The following is a 23,629-nucleotide window of genomic DNA, read 5'->3' on the forward strand; positions in this document are numbered from 1 at the left end:
TCACATAGACTTGGTGACCTGAATGAATTATATAATGATAGCTGGCTATGAACTCCTGATTGTCCTTTCTCTCCCTTTGCTAAGTGTTGGGATTACAGGTATGTACCGACACACCTGGTTTGGCTCTTTTGAGACAGGGTCTCTCTATGATATGCTGGCTTGCCTAAAACTGTGTAGATCGGGCTGGCCTCAAACCGGTGCTTGCTTTCCTCTCAGCCACAGCCTAGAATTTGATCTTCCGGAACCAGAGGGCATATTATGTTCTCACTTCTCTTCGGATCTTTCTTTTATCTTGTGTTAACAGGAGGATGCTTTGCTTACTGAATTCTGAAAGCCTCCAGGTTTATTGTTCTCTGCTGTCATGCTCAGTGTATGTGTTCTTTATAATCACACACACACACACACACACACACACACACACACACACACACACACACACTTTCGAGGGTGTCTGAAGGATTGGCATCTGTTACTGTGTTCTCATAACAGTGATCCGTTCATATCTTTCTGGTAGAGTCACGTTGTAGGAAGAACGCTTGCATCCGTTTTCCAGCCAGTCTTGTTATGCTTTGGTTACCACTTGATTGTGTCAGCCCTTGTCAGTGTGTTCTGTGTCTGAACCACAATGTACTTCTACATGGGCAATTGGAATAATAAAGAGTTTGTTACAACCCGCCCAAACCTGGGTTTGCTGGTGCTTCCCCATAGCCTACCTCATCACTGGAGAGGAAGAGGCAGGAGATCAGAAGTTTAAGGCTAGCCTGTGCTACCAGAGACTGCCTCAGAAAACGTCAAACAATAATAAACCCCAAACCAAAAAAACAAAACAAAACAAAACAAAACAAACAAAAAACCTCACTAGTTCAAAAAAATCCAGAAATCCGGCCCTTGTAGTTTTAGCGTGGGTAGGTGGAAGAGAAAGTGATTTGAGTTCACTTTGTCGTCTTCCACTGTGCTGTGTGGATTGCTGTCAGGCTCTACATTCTGGACAGACTGGGCAGGATTTCCTCGGAGCAAGTGCTGCATTTTAATTTTGTAAAATTCACATACCTTTCTTTTAAAAGTCACTGGATTAATATGTGGTTGCACACGTGGGCTGGGCCTCCCATGGGTGTGATAGCGTGATGTGACTCAGTGAAGAGAGGGGGTGGCTTTCTGTGCCCAGCTGCTAACGGAGAGTGAAGTACAGGGGTGGGGGAGGGGGACGCTTTGTGCTACCTTTGGGACCGCTTGTATACATAGTTTGTAAATGGTTAGTAAGATAGCCCGTGCTAACTCTAAGTTTTGCCCCGGGATCGTATTTTGCATCTGAAACACCTTGTGCATCTGGGCTTTTCAGAATAGGTATTTGGAAGAGTGTGGAACACCTCACTACCTTGCTGTAGAGCCTGGCCCCCAAAACTGCAAGGCTGGTGGTTGAATTCCTCTTCTTCCTCGATGAGCTCCACTACTGAGCTCCCTCCTCAGCCGTTTGCCTTTCAGGACAGGTCTTGCTATTCATCTCAGGCTGGCTCTCCTTCCTGGTCCTGGGACGACAGACATGCACCACCATGCCCAGCTGAGAGTGCTCTTTGTACTGTGCTTTTCCCTCACACTGATCACATCTCTAAGGGATGCTCGTTCCTGTGCTGGCATACCACTCAAAATCTTGAGACATTCCTGTTTCTCTGTGGAGATTAAAAGTTCATTAATAGGTCATTGGGATGGCTTATAAGAGGTCAGAAAGATAGGGACGTTTGTCTCCAGGTTGGAGATTTCTCTGACAGTGAGAGATGGTTATGAATGCATGAGATCTTAAGTTACTTTTACATCTTGATGAGTGCTGAGAAAGATTAGTTGTAAATCAGAAGTGGACAGCAAAGGAAGTACTGTGGGTAGAGAATTCAGGGGACAGGATGGAAATAGTCTTTTGAGCGTAATAAGTATATTTCTGATTGTCCTATATTTTTTTCTGTCTTAAAAATTTGTTTTATTATTGTGTTCGTATGCCTTTTGTGCTCACAGACCACGGCAAAGGTGTGGAGACGAGAGGGCAGTTTTCTCCATCTTGGGAATCCGGGGGACTGAACTCAGGTGGTCAGGCTTGTGTGGCAAGCCTTTTCTCCACTGACCGTTCTTGTTGGCCTTTTCGTATTTTTTACTTGATGGGTGATTCTTACTTTTAAAGGTAGATGTTTGACTAAGTTATTCAAATATATGATTTAAAAATAGCTGGCAGGGTGGCCTTGGCTTTGAGTGGGAGGAGACAGGTAGGGAACACTCCAGGACTGTGTTTGAGATGTAGGTTGATCTGAGTTGCTATCTACAGTGAGTGTCCTTGAGGGACAGCCAAGGGTTCAGTTGGACCAGGTAAGCTCAGGCAGTCATCTGCAGACCTTGAGAAGTGGCAGCTGTAGTTGGTATCTGTGGACACTCAAGGAGTAGCTGGAATGGTCACTTGTAGGCCGATGTTTCCTAAGCCTACCCCTGTGGCTGACTACTTTGAAGGCCCCCCCCCTTTTTTTTTTTAAATAAGTTTGAGATGGAGATGTGTAATATATATATATATATATATATATATATATATATATATATATATATATCTATCTTGTTTTCTTCAAATAAGTATTGTACTAAGATTTGAAAATTTCCCAGGTCCAAACTGGTCTCCTTCCCTCCCTTCTGGTTTGTCTGTCTGGGTGAGAACACTGTACCAGTGGGGCCAATCCTCAGCTCCCAGGATCCTTCACTTTACCATGTTGTCCTCTGCCCACTTCCTCCTGTCATCGTTTGTCAGTTCTCTTTGGTCACCTTTCTCAAGGTTGCCTTAAACCCAGCTCATTCAGTCTACACGGGGGTAACTTCATTGTCATCTAGTTGGCCTCTTGATTCTCATAACCTTCTGCACAAAATCCTACTCTAAGGGAGACATGCCTCTTGAGCAGGTGCGTGTGTGTAAGTGAGGGCCATTTTGTTTAGGTTTGGCCAGCTGAGCTAGACGTCTTGGAAGAATTAGAGTCAGGGTGTGTCAGCATAGAAGTCAGTCCTGAATCACTGTGCATGTGATTTCATTAACAGTCTGGGAAGCATGGACATTGAGCTGTTGATAAGCTAGTTAATTTTGTGGTTGTATAATTTTCTTTCTTTGTTTTATTTTTATTTTATTTATTTATTTTCTAGAGCACTTCCTCTGTTCAGGTGAAGCAGAATCCTAGTGTAGGGTCTTTGAGATGAGTCCCTTGGGTGTGAAAGGACTTCAAAACAATTCAGAGTAAAACACAATTACCTTATTCAAAGGATATACTGACAAGTTTATTGACTAAGTAAAGTTTAGAAATTAAGTAAATTTAAAATTTGAAAAAACGTGAGCTGATTTACCTTTAAAATTTTTTCTTCAAAATTAAAAAGAAATTTTTATTTTAAGTGTATGAGTATTTTAAGTGTTTTGTCTGCATGTATATATGTATATATGTATATACATATGTATATATGTATGTATATATGTATATATGCATGTATATATGTATGTTCATACACATGCCTGGTACCTACAGAGGCCAGATGAGATATGTACTTGCTGGGGAAGCCAGGACCTCAGCAAGAGCCCCAAATACTCCTGACTGTTGAGTTATCTCTCTAGACCCTTGAGGAATTTTCATTTGTAAACAAAAGTGTTGAGGTGGGTTTATGAGGTGCCTGGTTTAGTTTCACGATGAAAGAGTAGTAATATAGTCGATCTCAAGGCCACGAAACCCTGGGTGGTCGTGCTCATTGTTAATGTCTTAAGAACAAACACTGTAAAAAGGCTGGCCTCACAACCAAAAATACCCAAAAATGTAAGAACAAACACTGTCTGTGATAACTTTTTATTTTTGGGTTATGTCGAAGTTTCTACTAAGGCAGGTCCTGGAGTGAGTGGCTTCTTTCTATTCCTGTATCCCCTTCATTTATCCTTATTTCCTATTCTGTCTCATATTATTTGCTATCTTCTTGATTGGAGCTTTTATTACTTAAGAATCTTACTTTACGTGTATGGATGTTCTTCCTGCATCTATGTCTGTATACCACTTGGATGCCTGGTGCCGAGGCATTTGCATTCCTTCTCTTGGAACAGGAGTTCAAGAAGGTTGTAAGCTACCAGGTTGGTGCTGAGAATTCCTGGAAGAGCAGACAGGTTCTTGGATGCTGAGCCATCTCTTCTGCCCCTTTTATTACTTTTACAATTGATACTTGGAAATAATCTTTTCTTTGTAAGCACCATGAGACCCTTTTCTTTATAAGGTAATGTAATGGATATATGTTGATGGTGTAAGGTTTATATTTATTGCTTTTAAGTAAATTTCTTTGAACATTAAAGCTAGGCTCTTCCTTTATTTGGGCCAAGGCTATTGGCAGATATTTTGCTAGAGGTTCTCCCTGTGACTTTTAATGACATAGTGTGTGTATTCCAGTGTGTGTGTGTGTGTGTGTGTGTGTGTGTGTGTGTGTGTGTGTGTGGTGGCTGGTGGGTTAGAAGGACAATTTCAGGTTTTAGCCATTGCCTTCCACTTTGAGATAGGGCCTTTTGCTTTTCTCCTTCACATATCTGGGTAGTTGGCCAGTGAGCTTTTGGAAGATTCTTCTCTTTCAACTTCCTATTTCCCTTCAGGAGAGCTAGGGTTGTAGACGCATGCTACCAAATCCTGCCTTTTATGTGGCTTTAGGAGATCTGTGAAGCCTTTCCTTGTGTTTCTGAGGCAGGCTCTTCGTCCACTGAGTCATCTGGCCAACTTGAAACTAGATGTTTTAAGATGAAGTGAGTTAATACGTGAGAAGTAAAGCAGCCTCTCCAGGCATGACTGCTGTTGTCTTTGTGCCTGTGTGTGTGTGTGTGTGTGTGTATATATATATATATATATATATTTTTTTAAGAGACTTGGCTGGCCTGAAACTAATATAGGCGGGCCTGCTTCTGCCTCCTAACCAATGGGATTACAGACCTGTGCAGTTACATCCAGTTCCATTTTGACATTCGTAATAAAAAGAAGCATATCAACTCTGAATTTAGGATAGCTGGATGGAACAGCTTACCTTTTGGTTTTTGTGCTATCTATGAGTGTGTTTTACTCATTACAGGTAGCTAGGTGACCTTATACAAGGATTTGGTAATAGTAGAAATAATCTTTTTTTATTTTTATTTTCTTGAGACAGGGCCTCAGTAAAAATGATCTTTCAATTATTGCTTTATAATTATCTTTCAATTATAAAAAAGATGACTACAGTGAAAATTATTGCTAACTCTAGTGTTCTGAATATAGTTTTTTTTTTTTTTTAGAATTAGTGTTATGAGTATAGTTGTTTTTTAAGTATTAGTGGGTTATTAAGACTAATCTTTTGTGAATTTTAGTATAGGAAAATTAAATTGAAAGATAAAAATCAGTTGGGGAGGAAAGCCACACCTTTGGAAGAATCAGCCCTACACTTACTTGGCTGAATGGACCAATACCTAACGCTGAGACATTCTCATTGACTTCTGTGTACCACCTCACAGTTGTCCTTGATGATGTGTGGTTTCCTTTGTGAGGTCATGAATGACGATATCAGCAAGACAAGTAGTGCTACCACCCCAAGTCAAACCATCCACCACAATCACATCCAATGGACCATCAACCAGGCTTCTGTCTATATGGGGTAGGCACTCCCATTGTTTAGGTAAATAAGTCTAGGACTCTTGCCTTGAGTTGATCAAACTCACTGTCTGATAGCAGGCTGTCTCAGGGTCCCCATGAATTCTTTTGTTGAACCAGGCACCCATATGAACAGTTGTCTCAGCACCTTAAACAGTGGAAGGCTGCGTGACAAATGGGTGTCTCCTTTTGTGTAGGTTTGAGTTTTGAAGAGAATAAAGTTTAGCCTAAGGGTGACTGAATATTTGGCTTCCTTAACCAGCAAACACAGTTTGAGCAACAGTAGATGGTTATGTAGGGAAAGTGTCAGTGGTGGCCGACGAAGTCACAGCTCCACACCACTGCTCAGAGCAGCCTGAGACGGTCTCTCATGCTTTTAGGGACCCCGACTCAGGTCAGCACAGGATTCATAGCTTTGACCAGAGAAGTATTTTAGTCTAAGTCTGTGTGATATAGAGTTTATCGAGCATAGAAAAGTGCTCATAGAACACTAAGAAGAGCAGGGATGTGCACGTCTCAGTCAAGAATTAGTTTACGAAAAGACATTCTTCATGGATTTTTCAGAGGTCAAGGGAGAGAAGCACAGGCAATGGATAAGAACCATCCAAGTGTGAATATAGGATCTTTAAGGATGAGGTGCGCAGTATGGCTCGCCAGTAGCTGTTTGTACTATTTTGATGCCTCTCAACTTCAATCTCAAAGGAATGCTAAGAAACTTGTTTCCCCTCCTCTCCCGCCCCTCTCCTTTACCTGTCTGATAAGTCAGATTGTAGACTGGCTCTAGAGTTTCCTTGGACAAGATTAGAACTTACAGTGAAAGCCAAGGGACCGTGCAGGGAAGTCAGGACAAACCCTTCTACTGTAAGTGTGTTTTGGTTGAGATTTTTAGAAAACTGCAGATTTCCTGATAGAGAAGATGTTCTTAAGCAAATGTTGATCAGGAATCTTGTTCTGGTTACTGAGGGGCTTCAGCCATTCTTAGGGAAGGCGTCCTTTCCACTTCTTCTGTCGCTTGGTCTTTCCTGTTCTAACTCACATCAACAAAGATAATGAAGGAGAGACTTCCAATGTCGGGGTATTTATATTAAATAGTTCCCTGTATAAGAACGTTAATAATAATGATAATAATAATAATACACCCTATGTTGGAGTTTTGGAGTTTGTGAAGATCAGAACAAAAAAAAAATTAAGAAATGCCAGCTTCTATTTTAGTGCACAATTTATAGTATTTCAAAATGAGTTCTGTGTAGAATCTAGTTACCAACTCTATTGAAATTCTTTAATTGAGGAGAGTAGAACAGATATTTTACATTCAATATGGAACCCAAGATATAATTATAATTTATATTGATTTTTTTTTTTTTTTGTATTCTAAGTTAAAACTACCTTTAAGCTTAGAAGCTCTTAAGTTCCATATTAGTCAGACACAAGTGACTTGTTCAGACAGGTCTGATCACTACCCGTTCTGGAAAATAGAGTAATAGCTTCCTTCTAAAAGGGTGGGTGTATCACCTGCTTTTGTGAATGAAAGGAGAAAGGTTTAGGCAGGTCAAATTATTTACTCCTAAATTTAAAAAAAAAATGCTCACATAGTGTTATCATTTTATGTTTGACAGAATAAAAGTAGACCAGAGTATTTTGATGGGATTCCTATTCCTTGAAATGGTTTTGGCTTCTAAGGAAGTCAGAAAATATTTTTAAATCCCCAAGAACAGAATTAAAAAAAATCCAATCAATCCAGTAGTAAAGGAGGGAGAAGAAAGCAAGCCCTCACACAATACAGCACTTTATTTAGCGACACCCTGTGAACACAAAGGAGCTTTCTCCTTGCCTCTGCTGGCCTGTCACTGGCTAGAGGAAAACCTCCCTCCTTCTCTTGTTCCCCTTCTCCCACTTTAAACTCTACTAACAAAAGGAGTTACAGCAGGTTAAGTTATCATTCTGTTAGAGGACCAGGGCCTGGCGTCTGTTGACTTCCTATCTGTAAAGGGTCCACTGTTTTAGTGATGGAAATCTCAGTGTCTTGGCTTTCGGCTTCTGTGAGAGTTACATCAAGAAGGGAGAACTCCAGAAAGTTGTCTCAGAGTTTGAATGGAACCCAAGGCCCAAGAAACCTGAAGTAGGCCTGAGGTTTATTGTCCTGTTGAATGACCCAGGACTCCCACCGGATTAGCTGTGGAACAAATTCGCAAGTACAGCTTGTCGTTTTGTCAACTCCACAGTGACATTTCTTTTCACAGCTCTCTCGACTTTATACTGTTTAAATACCCTGAGTTGTCTCTTAATTTGCATTTCTTTCTTTAATTCCTGTCAGCTCTGAATGTAACGTTTACATAATCAATTTCCTTGTCCTGTTTTTTTTTTTTTTTTTGGAGTTACTGCTCTTGGATTATGGTATATCCATCCATTGTTATGTCAGGAATCTTCTCATTTTATGTTTCCTTGCCTACTTTAAGATAGTTTTATAATCTGTGTAATGTCTTATGATTAAGATTGTTATGCAACAAAATTAACTTTGTCTTTTCTTTTCTTTTTTTTCTTTGTAGGCTGAGCAATGGCGTTTCAAAAGGCAGTGAAAGGGACTATTCTTGTGGGTGGAGGAGCTCTGGCCACTATTTTAGGACTCTCTCAGTTTGCTCACTACAGACGGAAGCAAGTGAGTAGTAAGTGTACGATGAAGTGTGGATGCTGTCTCTGTGTGCTCATGGCTGTGTATGAACGACGCTTAAAATTCCTGTTAGTTTGAGAGATCCTCGGAATAATGCCTTATGATGCCCACGAGCTTTGAGTACCTCATGTTTTAAAATGGGAATGTCTTCTCAAAAGCCTCCATTTGGCTCCTTGATTCTTAAAGACTGCCTCATTTATTCGTGCCAGGGTTTGTTCATTTAGACTTTTCTTTGTCCAGTTCATTGAGATACCCGAGTGCTTTCCTTGCTCCTGCCAAGTTTGTCCTGTTAGAAGGAAGGAGTCTGGGAAAGAAAGTGGAAAAGCAAAGGCCCAATTCTGCTGTCTGGTTATATTTTTTTCCCTCCCTCCCTCCCTCCCTCCCTCCCTCCCTCCCTCCCTCCCTCCTTTTCTTTCTTTCTTCTTTCCTTTTCTCTGTCTCTGTCTCTCTCCTTCTGTCCTCCATTCTTTCCTTTCTTCCTCTGTTCTTTTCTTCTTTTGTTTCCCTCCCTCCTGTCTCCCTTTTCTCCTTCTTCTGACAGGGTCTCACTGTGTAACTTTGTCTGTCCTAGAACTCAGTGTGTTGATCAGGCTGGCCTTGAACGCACAGAAATCCACTTGCCTCTGCCTCTGCCGTTGAGGTGGAATTAAGGCATGCATCACCATGCCTTTATATTTCTTAGGTTTAGTTACTGATGTGGTAGGTACATTATTTCACGTAAGGAGGATGATTCAGCAAGGGACACCACAACAATGGGATTAATATGAATATTCTGAAGACAGTGTTTATTTTCTTTTATTTATTTTTCCCTTTGTACCACAACCATGGGTTGAGGGCAGGAAATGATCTCATGGCAGGATTTTGTACTCTTTTGCCTTGAGATGCCATGGTTAGTGTAGTTAGTTTTAGTCTCCTGTTTCTGTCCTCTCAGGCTGTCAGTTCTGCTTTGAGAGCAGAGTGAAGGAAGTCAAGTGACAAAACAATAGCTCTTTGCCATTGTGCGGCTGCCTTTAAGCCACAGGTTTCCCTGCACTCATTTTCCCTGTGTCTTTGTGTTAGAAGGTGCTAGAACTAGGCGTATTGCATGGAAGTTTCTACCCTAAAGGAGAAATTGCCTTATATTTAGAGTAAACAAGCTCCTCAGATATTTATTTATTTATTTATTGAGACAGACTGGACTTTTATTCTGGTTTGGAATTCAGATCATTCTTGGCTTGATTTTTTTTTTTTTTTTTTTTTTTTTTCAGTGCATAGAAATCTCAACAAAGGAGGCAGGCAAGTGGATCTTGTGAGTTCAAGGCCATCCTGATGTAGAATAGTGGGTTCCAGGACAGCCAGGCCTACGTAGTGACTGAGTGAGGGGGATAGGGAAAGAAAGGAAGGAAGGAAGGAAGGAAGGAAGGAAGGAAGGAAGGAATAAGATAAGAAAGAAAAAAGGAAAATATAATCAGGCAGGGATTATAGGCCTGGCCACTGTACATGGCCCAGGCCCGGAAGCTCATTTTTTTTTTTAATTTTTTTTTTTTTTTTTTTTTTTTTTTTTTTTTTCCCTAAAGAGAGATATTGTCACCTTTTCTTTTTATTCTGAACCATGGGTACCATACCTCAGAGTTTCCCAGGGAGTGCGTGTGTTGCCCACATTAACTGTCTAGCTTTTGAGTCCCTTCTCATCTGTTCATTTTGTTAGATACACTTTCTTTTAAAAAAACTGGGTTGGTTTCTTGAGAGTAAATGCAAAAGACGCTGCTTCTGCTGAGGCTATTTCTGAAGCTGGGGACATGAGCGGTAGGGATTAGATTACTTCCCTCATCTTTCCTCCAGCTCTATGATATCTGAACTGAACCTAAGAAATGCCAGTGCCAAAGGTCACGATATCTAATAGGTGTTGCTAAATTCGTATGTGGCTTATGTCTTAACCATAGTAAGCATGTTTTACTATGAAATTTATGGCTTAATTTATGGTATTAATGGTTTTATCTTTTGAAAAATCTGATTATTATTATTAATTTTTTTTAAACAAAAAACAACTGTTCTCACAGAATGAACTTGATAGTTGTCTGGAGCAGCTGAGTTACGGCTGGAGAAAATCGAAGCATAGCAAGGACTGCCCGATTTCTAGAGCATTTGTCACTTTATCTCAAGTTAGGCACCCGACTACCCTAATAGCACAGTGAAATGGATACCAGCAGCTTGGAGACATGTATAAAAAGAAGCTGACAGGTTCTCGGGGTGGGGTGGGTGGGGACCACCTTAGGGCTTATTCCAGTCAGTGAGTTGCATAGAAAATTGAACTGCATTTTTAGTGATTCCTGTCTCTTTAAAAGACTACCTTAAGCTTATATTTGAGAGGGTAGCTAAGTTTGCTGTAGCCGGAGGGTTGGGCAAAATGTAGACAAACTCCACAGAGAGAAGGAACAGTTTATTTTAACTGTTAACATAAAACAACCACAGGCTACCTGCAATACAGTTCTCTTTTCCCACAAAGTATGTACCAGTCAGAGCCATTGGATGTGTGGGAATGCTGCTGAATTCAAGGTTTTTTATATATTTAATTTTTATTTATTTATTTATTTTATTATTATTTTTTTAAATGATCTGCTCCTTGGGACTTATGAATTGCCTACAGTTTTGAAAGGACTGTGGACATGCTCCATTTTTCTGCTGATCTTTGTTGTGGGAAGTTTTGCCTTGTTATACAGGTATAGCCATCTGCTGTTCCCCCTGCTCAGGTCTGATTTTTTTAAGATGGTTCATACTGGAAGTTTGCTGTCTTTTAGGTAGAAACCCGACGGTTAGGTGTGATGGAGCACACCTTTAATCCCAGCACTTATAAGGCTGAGGCAGGTGGATCTCTGAGTTTGAGGCCAACCTGGTCTACATAGCCACTTTCAGGGCAGCCAGAGCTAGTTACATAGTGAGACCCTGTCTGAGAAAGAAAGAAAGAAAGAAAGAAAGAAAGAAAGAAAGAAAGAAAGAAAGAAAGAGGAAGGAAAGAGAGAGAGAGAAAGAGAGAGAGAAAGAAAGAGAAAGAAAGAGAAATGAAATGGAAAGAAAGAGGTAGTGAGAGAAAGAAGTGTAAAGTTAACTTTTATTTGAGTAATATAATTGTTATCCCTAGGCTTACTGCTTGTCTTACCTAGGCCTAGAATGTTTTTAGCCTCTGAGGCTTAGGGCTCAATAATCTTCCCTTTTCTAGTTCTTTCTGAGCTCTGGCTGGCTGGTTCAACTCAGCTGTTCTGGCTCAAACTCCTTTCTGAGCTGACTGATAGAATCTGGCTTCTCTCAGTTTCTGACTGAATTGCTCTGCTTGGCCTCATACTAACTTTTGCCATCTGTTTGGTTCTTCTGACTCCTTGTTATCTGGCCTGTTCTGTCCTCATCTGTGTCTAACTTCATTCTCTCTCCAACCAGTCTCTGTGAAACAATTTTGGTAAAACCACCTTTTTCTTCCCTCCCTCTGCTCTACTCTCACTTAAGTAATAGCCTCTTTTTCTTCTCATGAGAGTTGGGCAGATCCTATTGTGCAAATCTTTCTCTGACTGGTCACTTTGTTTGCCACTCACTTAGACATCACTTTCAAACATGGTACTTCTACAAACTTAACTTCTACAAACTAGTTTTACCTTCATTGTTTGGGATGAAAGGTGTCTACTAAGGGCGGACTGAAACATTTTTTCAGTAAATAACACAGTCTCCGGGATTCACAGTGTGACCAAATATCCTGCAGCAGAGCAGAATAAGTTGGTGTTGAAAACCTCCACGTAGTGGTATCCTAGGGAACTGTCCGAATATTACACCCTCCTCTGCCGCTGGTAGTTTTCATCTGGCTGAGCTGTACTTCAAATTTACCTCTCTTCTTTTTTAAATTTAATTTTTGTTGTTGTTGTACTGGGGAGTAATCCCAGAACCTCAAACATTGTAGGCCAGCCACTACATTCCATCAGTAATGTAATTTTTCATGAACAAGTTGACAGTGATATTATTTAGCACAGGTGGGTTTAATGATAAACTGTCAGCTGAAAAAGCATTGGATGGCATCTTACCCAGTCTAACACTGGAGAGAAAGGAAGCGCCCACCCTCTTTTGAGAGGCTCTCCTTTATCTAAATCCAAGCTGCTCATACATGGAGTGAAAGGAAGGGGTAATTTGGCATAGGAGACAGGGAGCTGTGGGGTACTTCCAGAGTAGGCTTATGAAAAAACAGAAGTGGCGAGTGTGGAACAATCCCCCGGTAGCTGGGAAGAATGGAGGTGGCCACAGAGAATGGAGATGAATAGTCTGAGATATGACAAGTTAGCCGGCGACTACTCTAGTCTCTTGTCATGTTAGGGCAAAGGCATTCTTTTTCTTTCTTTCTTTCTTTCTTTCTTTCTTTCTTTCTTTCTTTCTTTCTTTCTTTCTTTCTTTCTTAAAGAAAGTTAATTAACTTATCATTCACACCATTAAGGTATGAACTGGAAAAACTGATGTGATGTTGTGGTCTTCTCTCTAACCGACCTGTGGTTGACTTAACAGATCTGTTTAGCTGTGAGGGGCCCCTCTTGGGTGACATGTTCTGTTTGTTCTTTCCATTACCCAAAATGGAGTTACAGTGGGCTTTGTGAGCTCACTCAGAGGTGAAATAGATCTATATTTTTCTTTCTTTCTTTCTTTCTTTCTTTCTTTCTTTCTTTCTTTCTTTTTCTTTCTTTTTTCCTTCCTTCCTTCCTTCCTTCCTTCCTTCCTTCCTTCCTTCCTTCCTCCCTCCCTCCCTCCCTCCCTCCCTTCCTTCCTCCCTCCCTCCCTCCCCCCACCATCCTTTGCATCAAACGGAAATCAGGGAGTGGGCTTTGGGAAAATGGCTCTGTTTGGTGTGGAGTGGTCTTATAAGGCCATCGGGGACCATGGAGATTCTGCTGATGAATCAGTCTTCCCCTGAGGAGTAGATACAGTATAATCCCTGCAGCCTCATTCAACATGCCCGCCTCCAGTACTTCTGTCTTAACAGCTTAGCGATTGTAGACAGTTTTCCTGAATTTTGACCTCGTTTTTTCTTCCTGGAACAATGAATGTAGCAGTGGCATATTTCTTACATGACTAAAAAGCAAAGGCATGCATGGGTAATTAAAGTCCACAAGGATGTTGAGAGCACTGTTTTAACTTGTATTTCAGACTTCCCCTTCCAGTGAGCTATTTGTAAAGTTGTAAAAAAGCAGTGCCTTCTTATTGGTAGAGTGGACACAAAGGGTTTTTCTTTCTTTTTTTTCCCTTTGTCAGTAGCAAAAGACAAAATTGGAGAAACACAAAGAGAGAGAGAGAGAGAGAGAGAGAGAGAGAGAGAGAGAGAGAGAGAGAGAAATGGAATGATCAACTCTACCCAAAATAAGTCTTTTATTTTGTTCTTTTCCTTTTGAAACTGGGTCTCATTCTGTAGCCCAGTCTGGTCTGGATAATGGAATTCTTGTGCCCTAGCTCCCTCAGCACTGCATTTACAGGCAGAATAACACAAACACTGGTAGTTTACCTTTCAAGTGCAACTGGGGGTGGGGGTGGGGGAACTTGCTGGTGTGCACAAGGTATAATGTTTTGAGACTTTGATTTTTCTTTTTTTCTTTTTTTCTTTTTTCTCTTTTTTGGTTTTTCGAGACAGGGTTTCTCTGTGTAGCCCTGGCTGTCCTGGAACTCACTCTGTAGACCAGGCTGGCCTCGAACTCGGAAATCCTCCTGCCTCTGCCTCCCAAGTGCTGGGATTAAAGGCGTGCACCACCACCCGCCCAGCTGATTTTTCAATAAAAGAAGGGTAAGGACTCTTTTATTCCAGACTTTCCCCTTCCAAGCTCTCAGTCAGTCTGGCTGAGCAGATCAGTGGTCTGGCACACAGTAGGTCTTTAGATTCACATGCACCTCTTTTCCTCTTCTCAACATTTGAGTCTTAGACTTGGAGCACACCTGGGTTTTTTAAGCATAAGAAGATGGAATACCAAACTTAAAAATAATCGGCTGCTTTACATATTTTTGCCTATGCTAATAATATAATAACAGAAGTGAGCGAAGAACATTAGATAGGCTTCTGGCGACATTTAAATTATTATCTACTTGCTTTGCTGTTCTTCAGCATGCATCTTTGAATATCATTCTGCCTCTTAAGCACTCTCAACATCTTGAAGAATTTAACTTCAAGGAAAGGAGTTTCCTAATCTGAGGGTATTTGGGGTCTAGAGTCAACCAGAATGTTTATTCATGTGCTACCTCTGTCTATTTGCCAAATGGCCTTGAACTTGTGACTTCACTTGTCCCCTAAGGTAAACAGTCTTCCACTAACGGAGGCATTTTTCATAGTTTGCATGCAGCCTTTCTTTTTAAAAGTCTGACTATTAAAGGGTAAAGACAAAATTTCCAAGGTGTGTGTGTGTGGGGTAATAGGTAGAAGCACAAAGATCGGAAGTTCAAGGTCAGCCTTGCCCACACCTGTAGGAGTTGTATCCTAGGCAACAGGAGATCCCACCTACAAACAACAACAAAACCCTAAACACCAAAACAACAACAGCTACAACAGCAGCAAAACTTAACAAACATACCAAATAACAACCCAGATCTTCCTAATCAATTTCATTTTGTTACTTTCTTTGAGCTTAACTGAAATGTGGAATACCTTGAATAATACCTTCCCATGTTACAGTTCAGGGTCCCATTGACCACTATCGCTTCACTATTTTAGATTCCAGATATGAGATCATGTAGGCTTATGTTTTCTAGGTCTGGTTTATCACCTTATTATAATAGGTGAATTAAGGTTATTATTTATAGTGCTTTCCTTTCTTTTTATTTTTTTTACAGTCCTACTGTTACCCTCTCGTTGTCTGCCCTCCCACAGTTCTACATCCCATTCCTCCTCCCCCTGTCTCCAAGAGGATGTGCCTCCTCATTCCATCAGGCCTCCCCATTCCGTGGGACTTCAAGTTTCAGGAGGGTTAGGTGCATCTTCTCTCACTGAGGCTAGACTAGGCAGCCCTCTGCTGTATGTGTGTCAGAGGCCTCGGATTTTTGGTTTTTCGAGACAGGGTTTCTCTGTGTAGTCCTGGCTGTCCTGGAACTCACTCTGTAGACCAGGCTAGCCTCGAACTCAGAAATCCGCCTGCCTCTGCCTCCCAAGTGCTGGGATTAAAGGCATGTGCCACCACCGCCCGGCTGCTTTCTTTTCTTTTTAAGCATAATAATATTCCAAAGTATATTTATCTTGTATTTTTCTGCAAAGGATGAGGTGTCACACACTAGGGAAAGTTTCAGAATAATGGACTGTGTATGACGTAGGTAAGTTGAATCTTAGGTTGCCAAAAACCGATTTTACAGTTGTATTGTAAAAATACTTTATGGGTATGAGTGTTTCCCCTGTACTATACATATGCCTGCTGCCCACAGAGGCTAGAAGAGGGAGCTGGATTTTCCAGAACTGAAGTTACAGATGGTTTTAAATGTATACATGGGTGCTGGGAACCGAATCCAGGGCCTTTGCAAGAGCTACAAGTGCTCTTAGCTGCTGAGTCATCTCTCTAGCCCCCTTAACAGTTGTATGTCAATCCCATAGGTGAATTGCTGAAATTTGGAAGCCAGTCACTCTAGCAAGCAAGCTCCAGGCTCAGTGCTTACAGCAGAGGTGTCTAACTGCCCTTACTGATCAGCATGGGGTGGTGAGAGACCCATTTCTTCTCTGGTTCAGGGACTTGTTACCTGTAAGGTTTTGCTGCCTACAGCCCCATTTCTCTGGAGGAAGAGAATCACGTTGCTAAGCATCCAGCTGTTACACGTGTCCTGAATGTCGTTTTTAATCTGGCTGACTAATGAGCTGTTTCTTATAATGAGAGTTTTATTGTTAGGGCTTCTACCAAAGACATTCATCACTCACTCGATTCTCCTGTTTAGATCCCTTTGCATAGATTCCTGGAAAGACTGGTTTTTTTTTTTTTTTTTTCCCTCTTAGAAATACAACTAAGTGTGTTGGGAATGTGCCTGGTATCGGGAAGCTTGCTGAGGATTCGGAATACTTTGTATTTTAGATAAGGCCAGTCAAAACTATTCTTAACCACTCTATATGGTTACACTGTTTCTTATGAGACACGCTCCATCAAGGCACTGAAATTATGCAGCAGACAGAGCTGGGAATGTTCTCTGAAGAGCATCCTATCAGCTTCCGTCTAATTTTGGTTTTTATTTAACACTTAGCCCTCGAAAGTGGGGCCACGGCGGCAAGTTGAAGTTAAAACTCACACTGGGCCTTCGAGGAGTTTGCGATGCTATTTTGTCACTGGCATAAGGAATCAGCAAGGTTAACTGTACTTCTATAGGTCACTCCCGTGAGTCAACGACTGAGCTAGGATTAGCTCCGACAGCTGGTGAGCTGCTAGGCTGTTGCTAACTGAGCAGCATTGACATTCACTTTGATTTGACTTTGCATTTCATTTCAACTATTTATTCATTTTAAGGCCTTTTAAAGAAACTTTTTAGGGATATTGTGGGACGGAGGAAACTTTCTATAAATGCCCTGGGAGAGCCCTCTCGCTTCTGTCTCCTTTTCCATCCGCCCAGCCTGAGAGTTACATGTTTTATGTTTGGAAAGCTTTCTCTAGGTATCTCCCACCTCCCGGCTTTGAGTTAGGTACATCCAATTTTGCCTTATTCTTGTAATCTGAGACATTTCAACAAAAACTTTCCAAGCTCTAATTGTGCAATTAGCATGTACACATGAGAGACGTCTGCACATCTTGTATTTCATCTCCACAGAGAGAGAGAGTGTACATCTCATGTTCGAGCATGAACTAATTTGAACAGAAGGTTCAAATGTAGACTGGTCACTTGACTCAGTAGGTCAGTATGGTACTCACATGAGAGGCCAGTGAGCCCTGTTTGAGTTCCAGGTCATTGCTTTAGGGAGAGCCTTAGGGACAAGTGCTGCTTCATCTGGGTCTTCTCTGTGGCTGCCCAGCATGACTGGCTGCAGGCTACGAGGATGAGGTAGGATTTCTAGACTTCACTAATTGAATTGGAGGTTCTGCCTTCTACAAGGCCTGTGGTGGTCTTTAAGCCCAGTGCTTGGGAGGCATAGGCAAATAGGTCTCTGGGAGTTTGAGTTCAACCTGGTCAACGTAGCGAGTTTCAGGACAGCCAGAGCTATGCAATAGAGATACTCTGTTTCAAAACCAAACCAAACATCAATAACAATAAAACCTAAGCAAACAAACAAAAAGTTCTGTGTTCCTTTGAACAAAGTAGTCGGTTGATCTATGGATAACGTAGCAGACCTGAGGACATTCAATTTGGAATCAAAATGCATCAGGTTCTAAGTTTCAGTTATATTCTCAAGCAATAAATTTAATTTCTTTTCAGGTCAAAGAATACCTTTGAAGCCTGGGGTATAGTTCTGTGGTTAGAGAGATTATTATTATAATATATTTTTACTCACTTTACATCCTGCTCACTGCTCCCTCCTGGTCACCTCCTCCCACAGTTCTTCCTCCCTCCCCTTCTTCTCCGAGAGGGTGGTGGCCCCCTGGGTACCCCCCTACCCTGGCATATCAAGTCTCAGGCTAGGCACATCCTTAGAGAACTTTTCTAACAGATTCGAAGCCCTGAGTTCAATTTCCTGTACCATGTGTTTTGTTTGCTTGTTTGTTTTTGGGTTGTGTTGTATTGTGTTTTGTTTTGAGCTGGGGCTTCTCTGTGTGATAGTCTCTGTTGTCCTGAGATTCATTTTGTAGACCAGGTTGACCTCAGAATTTACAAGGATCTGCCTGCCTCGGCCTCTCTAGTGCTGGGATTAAAGGTTGTGCATCAGGTTCTAAGCTTACATTTAAGAAAAGAAAAAGACAAACAGAAGGGAAAAAGGAGAAGAAAAGAAATACACAAAAGGATACCTCCTCTCCTACTCTTCTCTGAGGGGAGTAAGAGGGGCTTGTAAATCTTGAGGAGAGGGGTGGTGGGAGGGAGAGACTGGGCAGAGAGGAGGGGGGAAACTGCCGTCTGGATGTAATATATGAAGATGATGATGATGATGATGATGTTGTTGATGATGATGATGCCTCTATGTAGTTATGAGCTGGTGGGGTGGGCTAATAGCTGCTGGACAGCCAAGAGTTATGTCTCTTTTTCCTTACCTCTTTGTCCCCTCAACCTCAGGTTTGCTCTCTAGACCCTTCACTTTCTTTCTTTAAAACAAAGAAACAAATATTTATTTTATATGTACATATGAGCACCCGTATACATGTATATGTTCCTTGTGCATCCCTGGCCCAGGGGGAGACCAGGGTAGGGGATCAGATCCTTTGGAACTGGAGTTTCAGGCAGTGTTGAGCAGTCATGGGAGTGCTGGGAATCCAGGTCCTCTGCAAGGGCAAGCGACCTTTACTACTGAACTCTCTCTTCAACTTCCAGATATTCTGATCCCAAGCAAGATATTGGACTGGGGGGGGAGGGGGGGGACACGCAATGTCACTCTGAGACATGCAGACTTTTACTGCATTATATATCTAAGAATAAGTTTTTGAGGCTAGTGAGAGGGCACGGTAGGTAGGTGAACGGTCCTGCCATGAATTCTGATGACCTTAGTTCAATCTTTGGAGCCAATAGGGGAAGGAGAGAATGGACTCTCAAAGTTGTCTTCTGGCCTCCATCTGCATGCTGTGGCAGGTACACACCTGTGTGCACACGCACACTAATGATAATGATACATTCAATTAAAAAGAGGAAAATAGATTATTTATTGGAAGCCGATAGGCGACATCCTCGAAGCCTCAGATTGTTTAGTCACATAAGTGCTATTGTACTATAGTACACTATATTGTGTACGATAGGGGAAAGAAAGTGAGCACCTTCGGGGTGCAGGAGAGGTCCATCTTCTGTGCTTAGGGAGAGGGCATGCTTGTCATTTCTTATGGTGCATGTTTGACAGAGGCAACTTTTTTTGTTTGTTTGTTTGTTTTGTTTTTTTTTTTTTTCGAGACAGGGTTTCTCTGTGTAGCCCTGGCTGTCCTGGAACTCACTCTGTAGACCAGGCTGGCCTCAAATTCAGAAATCCTCCTGCCTCTGCTTCTCAAGTGCTGGGATTAAAGGCGTGCGCCACCACTGCCTGGCTGACAGAGGCAACTTAAAGGAGGAATAACTCACTTTGGCTTACAGTCTATTATGACGAGAAAGAGGTAGTTCAGCTGCCAGCTCCTGATTCATGGTGGTGGCATGCTTCTGGTCAGTGAGCCACCTCTGGAACCTACAGAACCACAACAGCACCTCCTGCTTGTATCCATGTAATCAAACACATTAGCCACACATAACTGACTCACGTGTGGGGACACCACACGTTTGAATATATAGCAACATACTTGTCTGGTTTTCTGTGGAAAGGAGAGTTACCTTACTGTATTGACTGGCTATAGAGTAAGCATGGCGCCCTGGTGAGTCTGCTTACACTGAAACATGTTGCTTAGTGTCATGTAAATCTAAGAAAGGTCATCAATTTAGTTACAAGGGGATTCCAGAAGCGAAGAGCCTTTCCACTTCAGAAGATAAACTGTGTGAAGAGGCTTGTCACTTTTTGCCTCCAAGAACACACAGATAGGGTTTGTCTTCTTCCGTGACAGCAAAACAGGAAGCAATTTCTCTTCAGTCTAACTGATTCCATTGATTGAATGGCATAATATGGTCGAGTGAGAGAGTGATTGTTGCAGTCTGAAGTGATTTGCATGAAACCTACTTTATACTCCAATTATTACTGTACATGATTACAGGACAGCCTGGCTGTTAATTGCCTGTGGTCTTTAAATATGCACTTTCTTTCAGAAATAGACACTAATTATTAGATCTTGTTTTCGGTCTCACCCGAAGTTGCAAATGTCTAGGAATTTTTTTTTTTGAATTTGCAAGTCTAATAGAGCTCAGACATAGTACAACTGATCTCATTTGGAATCCTGTTCAACAAGGGAAATGCTTTCTTGGTAACTACAGATTATGAAGTTGGCTTCCAATTCTATGTAGATGCAAGTCTCTGTTTAAAAGGTGATACTTTACTTTTAATCATGTGCTTGCATCTGACTATCTGCACATAAATGCAGGTGCCCTCTGAAACCAGAGACTGATAGATTCACCTCTGGCTGGAAATACCTGGAAATTTGAGCCAACTAAATGTTTTCGCTGGGAACCAAACTTGGGTCCTCTGCAAGACCAGTATGTGTACTTACCCACTGAGCAATCTCTCCAAACCCCACGCATGTCTCTGTCATAATGCTGGAGGGATTTTATTTTCCCTGTGGTACTGGACATTGAATCTTGGGTGTTCACATGTGAGTCAAGATCTTAACCACTGAGTTACAGCCCAAAGCTCACATTTTAAGGCAGGATCTCAACAAATTGCCCACCGTTGCCTCTTTCTGCCTCCCCAGGAGAGGGGACTATAGACCTTTGCTTTCAGTGGTGAGGTTAGGTAGCTAATCCTTCATTTGAAAGCTGTCACCTTGCTCTGGGTTTAGGCCTGGGCCAGCAAACTCACAAGACTCCAGGGGCCAGGCTGGCGAGATGGGTCACACCAGTGAGTGTCCTGAAGCTCCCAGGTCCTGCCCTACCTACAGGCCACAGCTGCTGAGACTCAGTTTTTTTTTTTAGGTTAATCTCAGTTTGGAATTTTGAGATTTATGTGAAATAGGGCAGTTTTAAAAATTGGATGTGTAAGCTGGATTTTAAGAGTAGTGTGCTGACAGGAAAGAGCAGACTTGTATATATTCTAGACTTAGCACATGCTGCTCCTGCTTCCTTTCCTAGTGTCTTCCGGCTGATGTCCACTACTCTTGATTTATCTGGCCTTCCCAGGGAAGCTTGGCCAGGATATATGAGATGCTTTCTGTGACTTCCCTCCCTCCCTCCTTCCCTCCTTCCCTCCCTCCCTCCCCTCCTTTCCTCCCTCTCTCCCCTCCCTCCCTCCCTCCCCTCCCTCTCCCTCCCCTCCCTCTCTCTTCCTTTCCTCCCTCTCTTTTTTCCTTCCTACTTGTATAGCTATGTTGATCCTGAACTCTCTATAGCTGTCTGTGGCCTTGAACTACTGATTCGTTTGCCTCCAGCACATGAGTGTCAGGATTACAGACGTGTGCTATGCTACTTGTTTGATGTAGTGTTGAGGATTGAACCCCATCCCCAGGTGAGCACTGTTCTGACTTAATGCTACACACACACACACACACACACACACACACACACACAGAGAGAGAGAGAGAGAGAGAGAGAGAGAGAGACAGAGAGACAGAGAGAGACAGAGAGAGACAGAGAGAGACAGAGAGAGTCCCCTGTGCCTTTTAGCCCTTTCTCTGTCTTAAATACCCTTTGAGTGATATTATGGTTGCCACCTTAGCCTTCTGTATCCTACTCTATAGAATGCTTGAGGGATTTCTCACTATAGTGATTTGTTGAGTGAGTGGTGCTGAGTCCAGCATCTGCAGATCCCATGGGCATTAAGACATTTTGGATGCATCCATCAGCAGAGTTCAACCCCCAGATTCCTGTCTAATCAAACTGTCAGGCTTGGAAAAGGAGACCTAAGAAAGGACAGACCCGAGAGGAGTGGAGCACAAAGACCCTTTTCTTAAAGACTGTCATTACTTACCAATACTGCTTTATTATCTCTAATTCCCCACCCCCTTCTTTATATCCCTGAAATCAACATATTCTAGAGAAGGTAGAGTGCAGATGTATTTTTGTTACTCAAAGCCGTATGAAGCCAAAATGAGTCTTTCTCCTGTCATAATTCTAAGTAGGGCCTTAGGCTGTGTTTACTGCCTCTAAAATAAGCATGGTGCTTAGCTTCTCAGTTGCAACACTTTCCAGCTTTTTTGAAAGAAATAAACAAAAATAAGACGTTATTTTAAAATACTGTCAGAAAATAAATAAATCACCCTCACTAGTACCGTGTGTGGATGTGAGTAGATATTTTTAAAGTGGAGAAACTCTTTAGTACTGACTTCTGCAACAATTGGGATCCCCCACCCCCGTATTCAAAGTTTTCTGCATCTTGCCAGTGGTATTACTTCATTCTGTTGTAACTAGTTAGTCTGCTTTTGTATTTATTTTCTTCAGATTCTCTGCACAGTCAGCACAGTATTGTAATGTAGGACTTGGTCTCTGTTGCTAGACAGTGTTTCAATTCCAGTTCTGCTGTGAGCTGATCACACAGTTTTGGGATAACTCCCTCCTCTGTGTCTCAGTCTTGGCTTCCTGAGTGGAGAGCATAACACGCCTGACTCAGGCTTGCTATAAAGATTCAATGAGCAGAAAGAAAGCGAACACCTTATAAAACCGCCTAGAACATAAGGGTTCTACCCACAGTTGGTTATTATTTTTAAGTCACTTTTATTGAGGTGTAATTTGAGTAACAGCTTCAATGTAGTGAAATCACCTCTTTATAACACACTCAGTTATGTAATTATAACCACAGTTAACTAATAGAACGTTCTTGTATCCTCAAGGTGTCTCTCAAGACCTGCAATCACTGATCTGTTTTTTTTTTTTTTATTTCATACTTATTTTTTTCTTTTTTACTTAACATTGTTTATACAGAATGATCACAGCCATGTAGCACAGAGATGCCTGAGTCTGGCTGCTTTTGCTCAGCATAGAGATTTGTTGGTTTATCTGTGTGGGTCATTGTTTTTAGGCCTGTAGGCCAGAGAGTCAGGTGGTGACCCCTCTGCATTCTATGATGGGCACTGATGAATGTATTAGGTGTGCCTGTGTTCTGGTAGGATGCAGGCTCAGATTTAATTTGAATTTGAGCTTCATAGAGTCTTTGTAAAATCACTCACTGGTCATTATTTCATTTCAAGGTATACCACAGTTAGACACTCACCAGGCATGCTGGTTAATCTCAGTGTTCAGGTAGATGACAAGTGGAATGCCTCAGAGATGGGCCTCTGCGAATGCCAGTGTGTGTGTGTGGGATTATCTTGATTAGGTTAATAGAGGACATGCCACTAGGAAGCATGCCAGTCACTCATAGCAGTTGAGGGCTCTCCAAAGGAAACAAAGAAAGAGGTACAAAAAAAAAGCAGGAGAAAAGTTTCTTGGATGCCGAGTTGAGTGGACAGTCGGTTGCATGTGATCAGATGTGGTAGTATTGTGGGAGCAGGTGCCTTGAGATGAAGCAGGTGATGGTATGGTGTGCATGTGAAAATCTAGAGACTAGTGAGCTTAGTGGGTAAATATTAAAGCTGGATAATTCAGGGGCTTAATGAATCTTTAAAGATTTTTTTAGGATAGATGTTGGAAACATGAGATGCCGGAAACCTATATTCCTATATTCCATATATGG

At 41.8% G+C, this 23,629-nt stretch overlaps 1 protein-coding gene across 4 annotated transcripts in view; it reads left to right on the forward strand.

The window, feature by feature from the left end:
* Gpd2 (glycerol-3-phosphate dehydrogenase 2) overlaps positions 1-23,629 on the forward strand; it is a 130,863-nt gene that overhangs the window by 24,306 nt on the left and 82,928 nt on the right. For 2 of the 4 annotated variants that reach the window (XM_034495115.1, XM_034495114.2), the window contains exon 2: positions 8,192-8,301. In XM_034495115.1, the coding sequence (XP_034351006.1) occupies positions 8,200-8,301 (102 nt within the window). In that variant the 5' untranslated portion in view covers positions 8,192-8,199. Of the gene's footprint in view, positions 1-5,539; positions 5,650-7,549; positions 7,838-8,191; positions 8,302-23,629 lie in introns of those variants that run through there. The other 2 variants (XM_076928756.1, XM_076928757.1) reach the window with 2 other exon arrangements.

The sequence above is a fragment of the Arvicanthis niloticus genome, chromosome 2 (assembly GCF_011762505.2).
Source record: "Arvicanthis niloticus isolate mArvNil1 chromosome 2, mArvNil1.pat.X, whole genome shotgun sequence".
NCBI lineage: Eukaryota > Metazoa > Chordata > Mammalia > Rodentia > Muridae > Arvicanthis > Arvicanthis niloticus.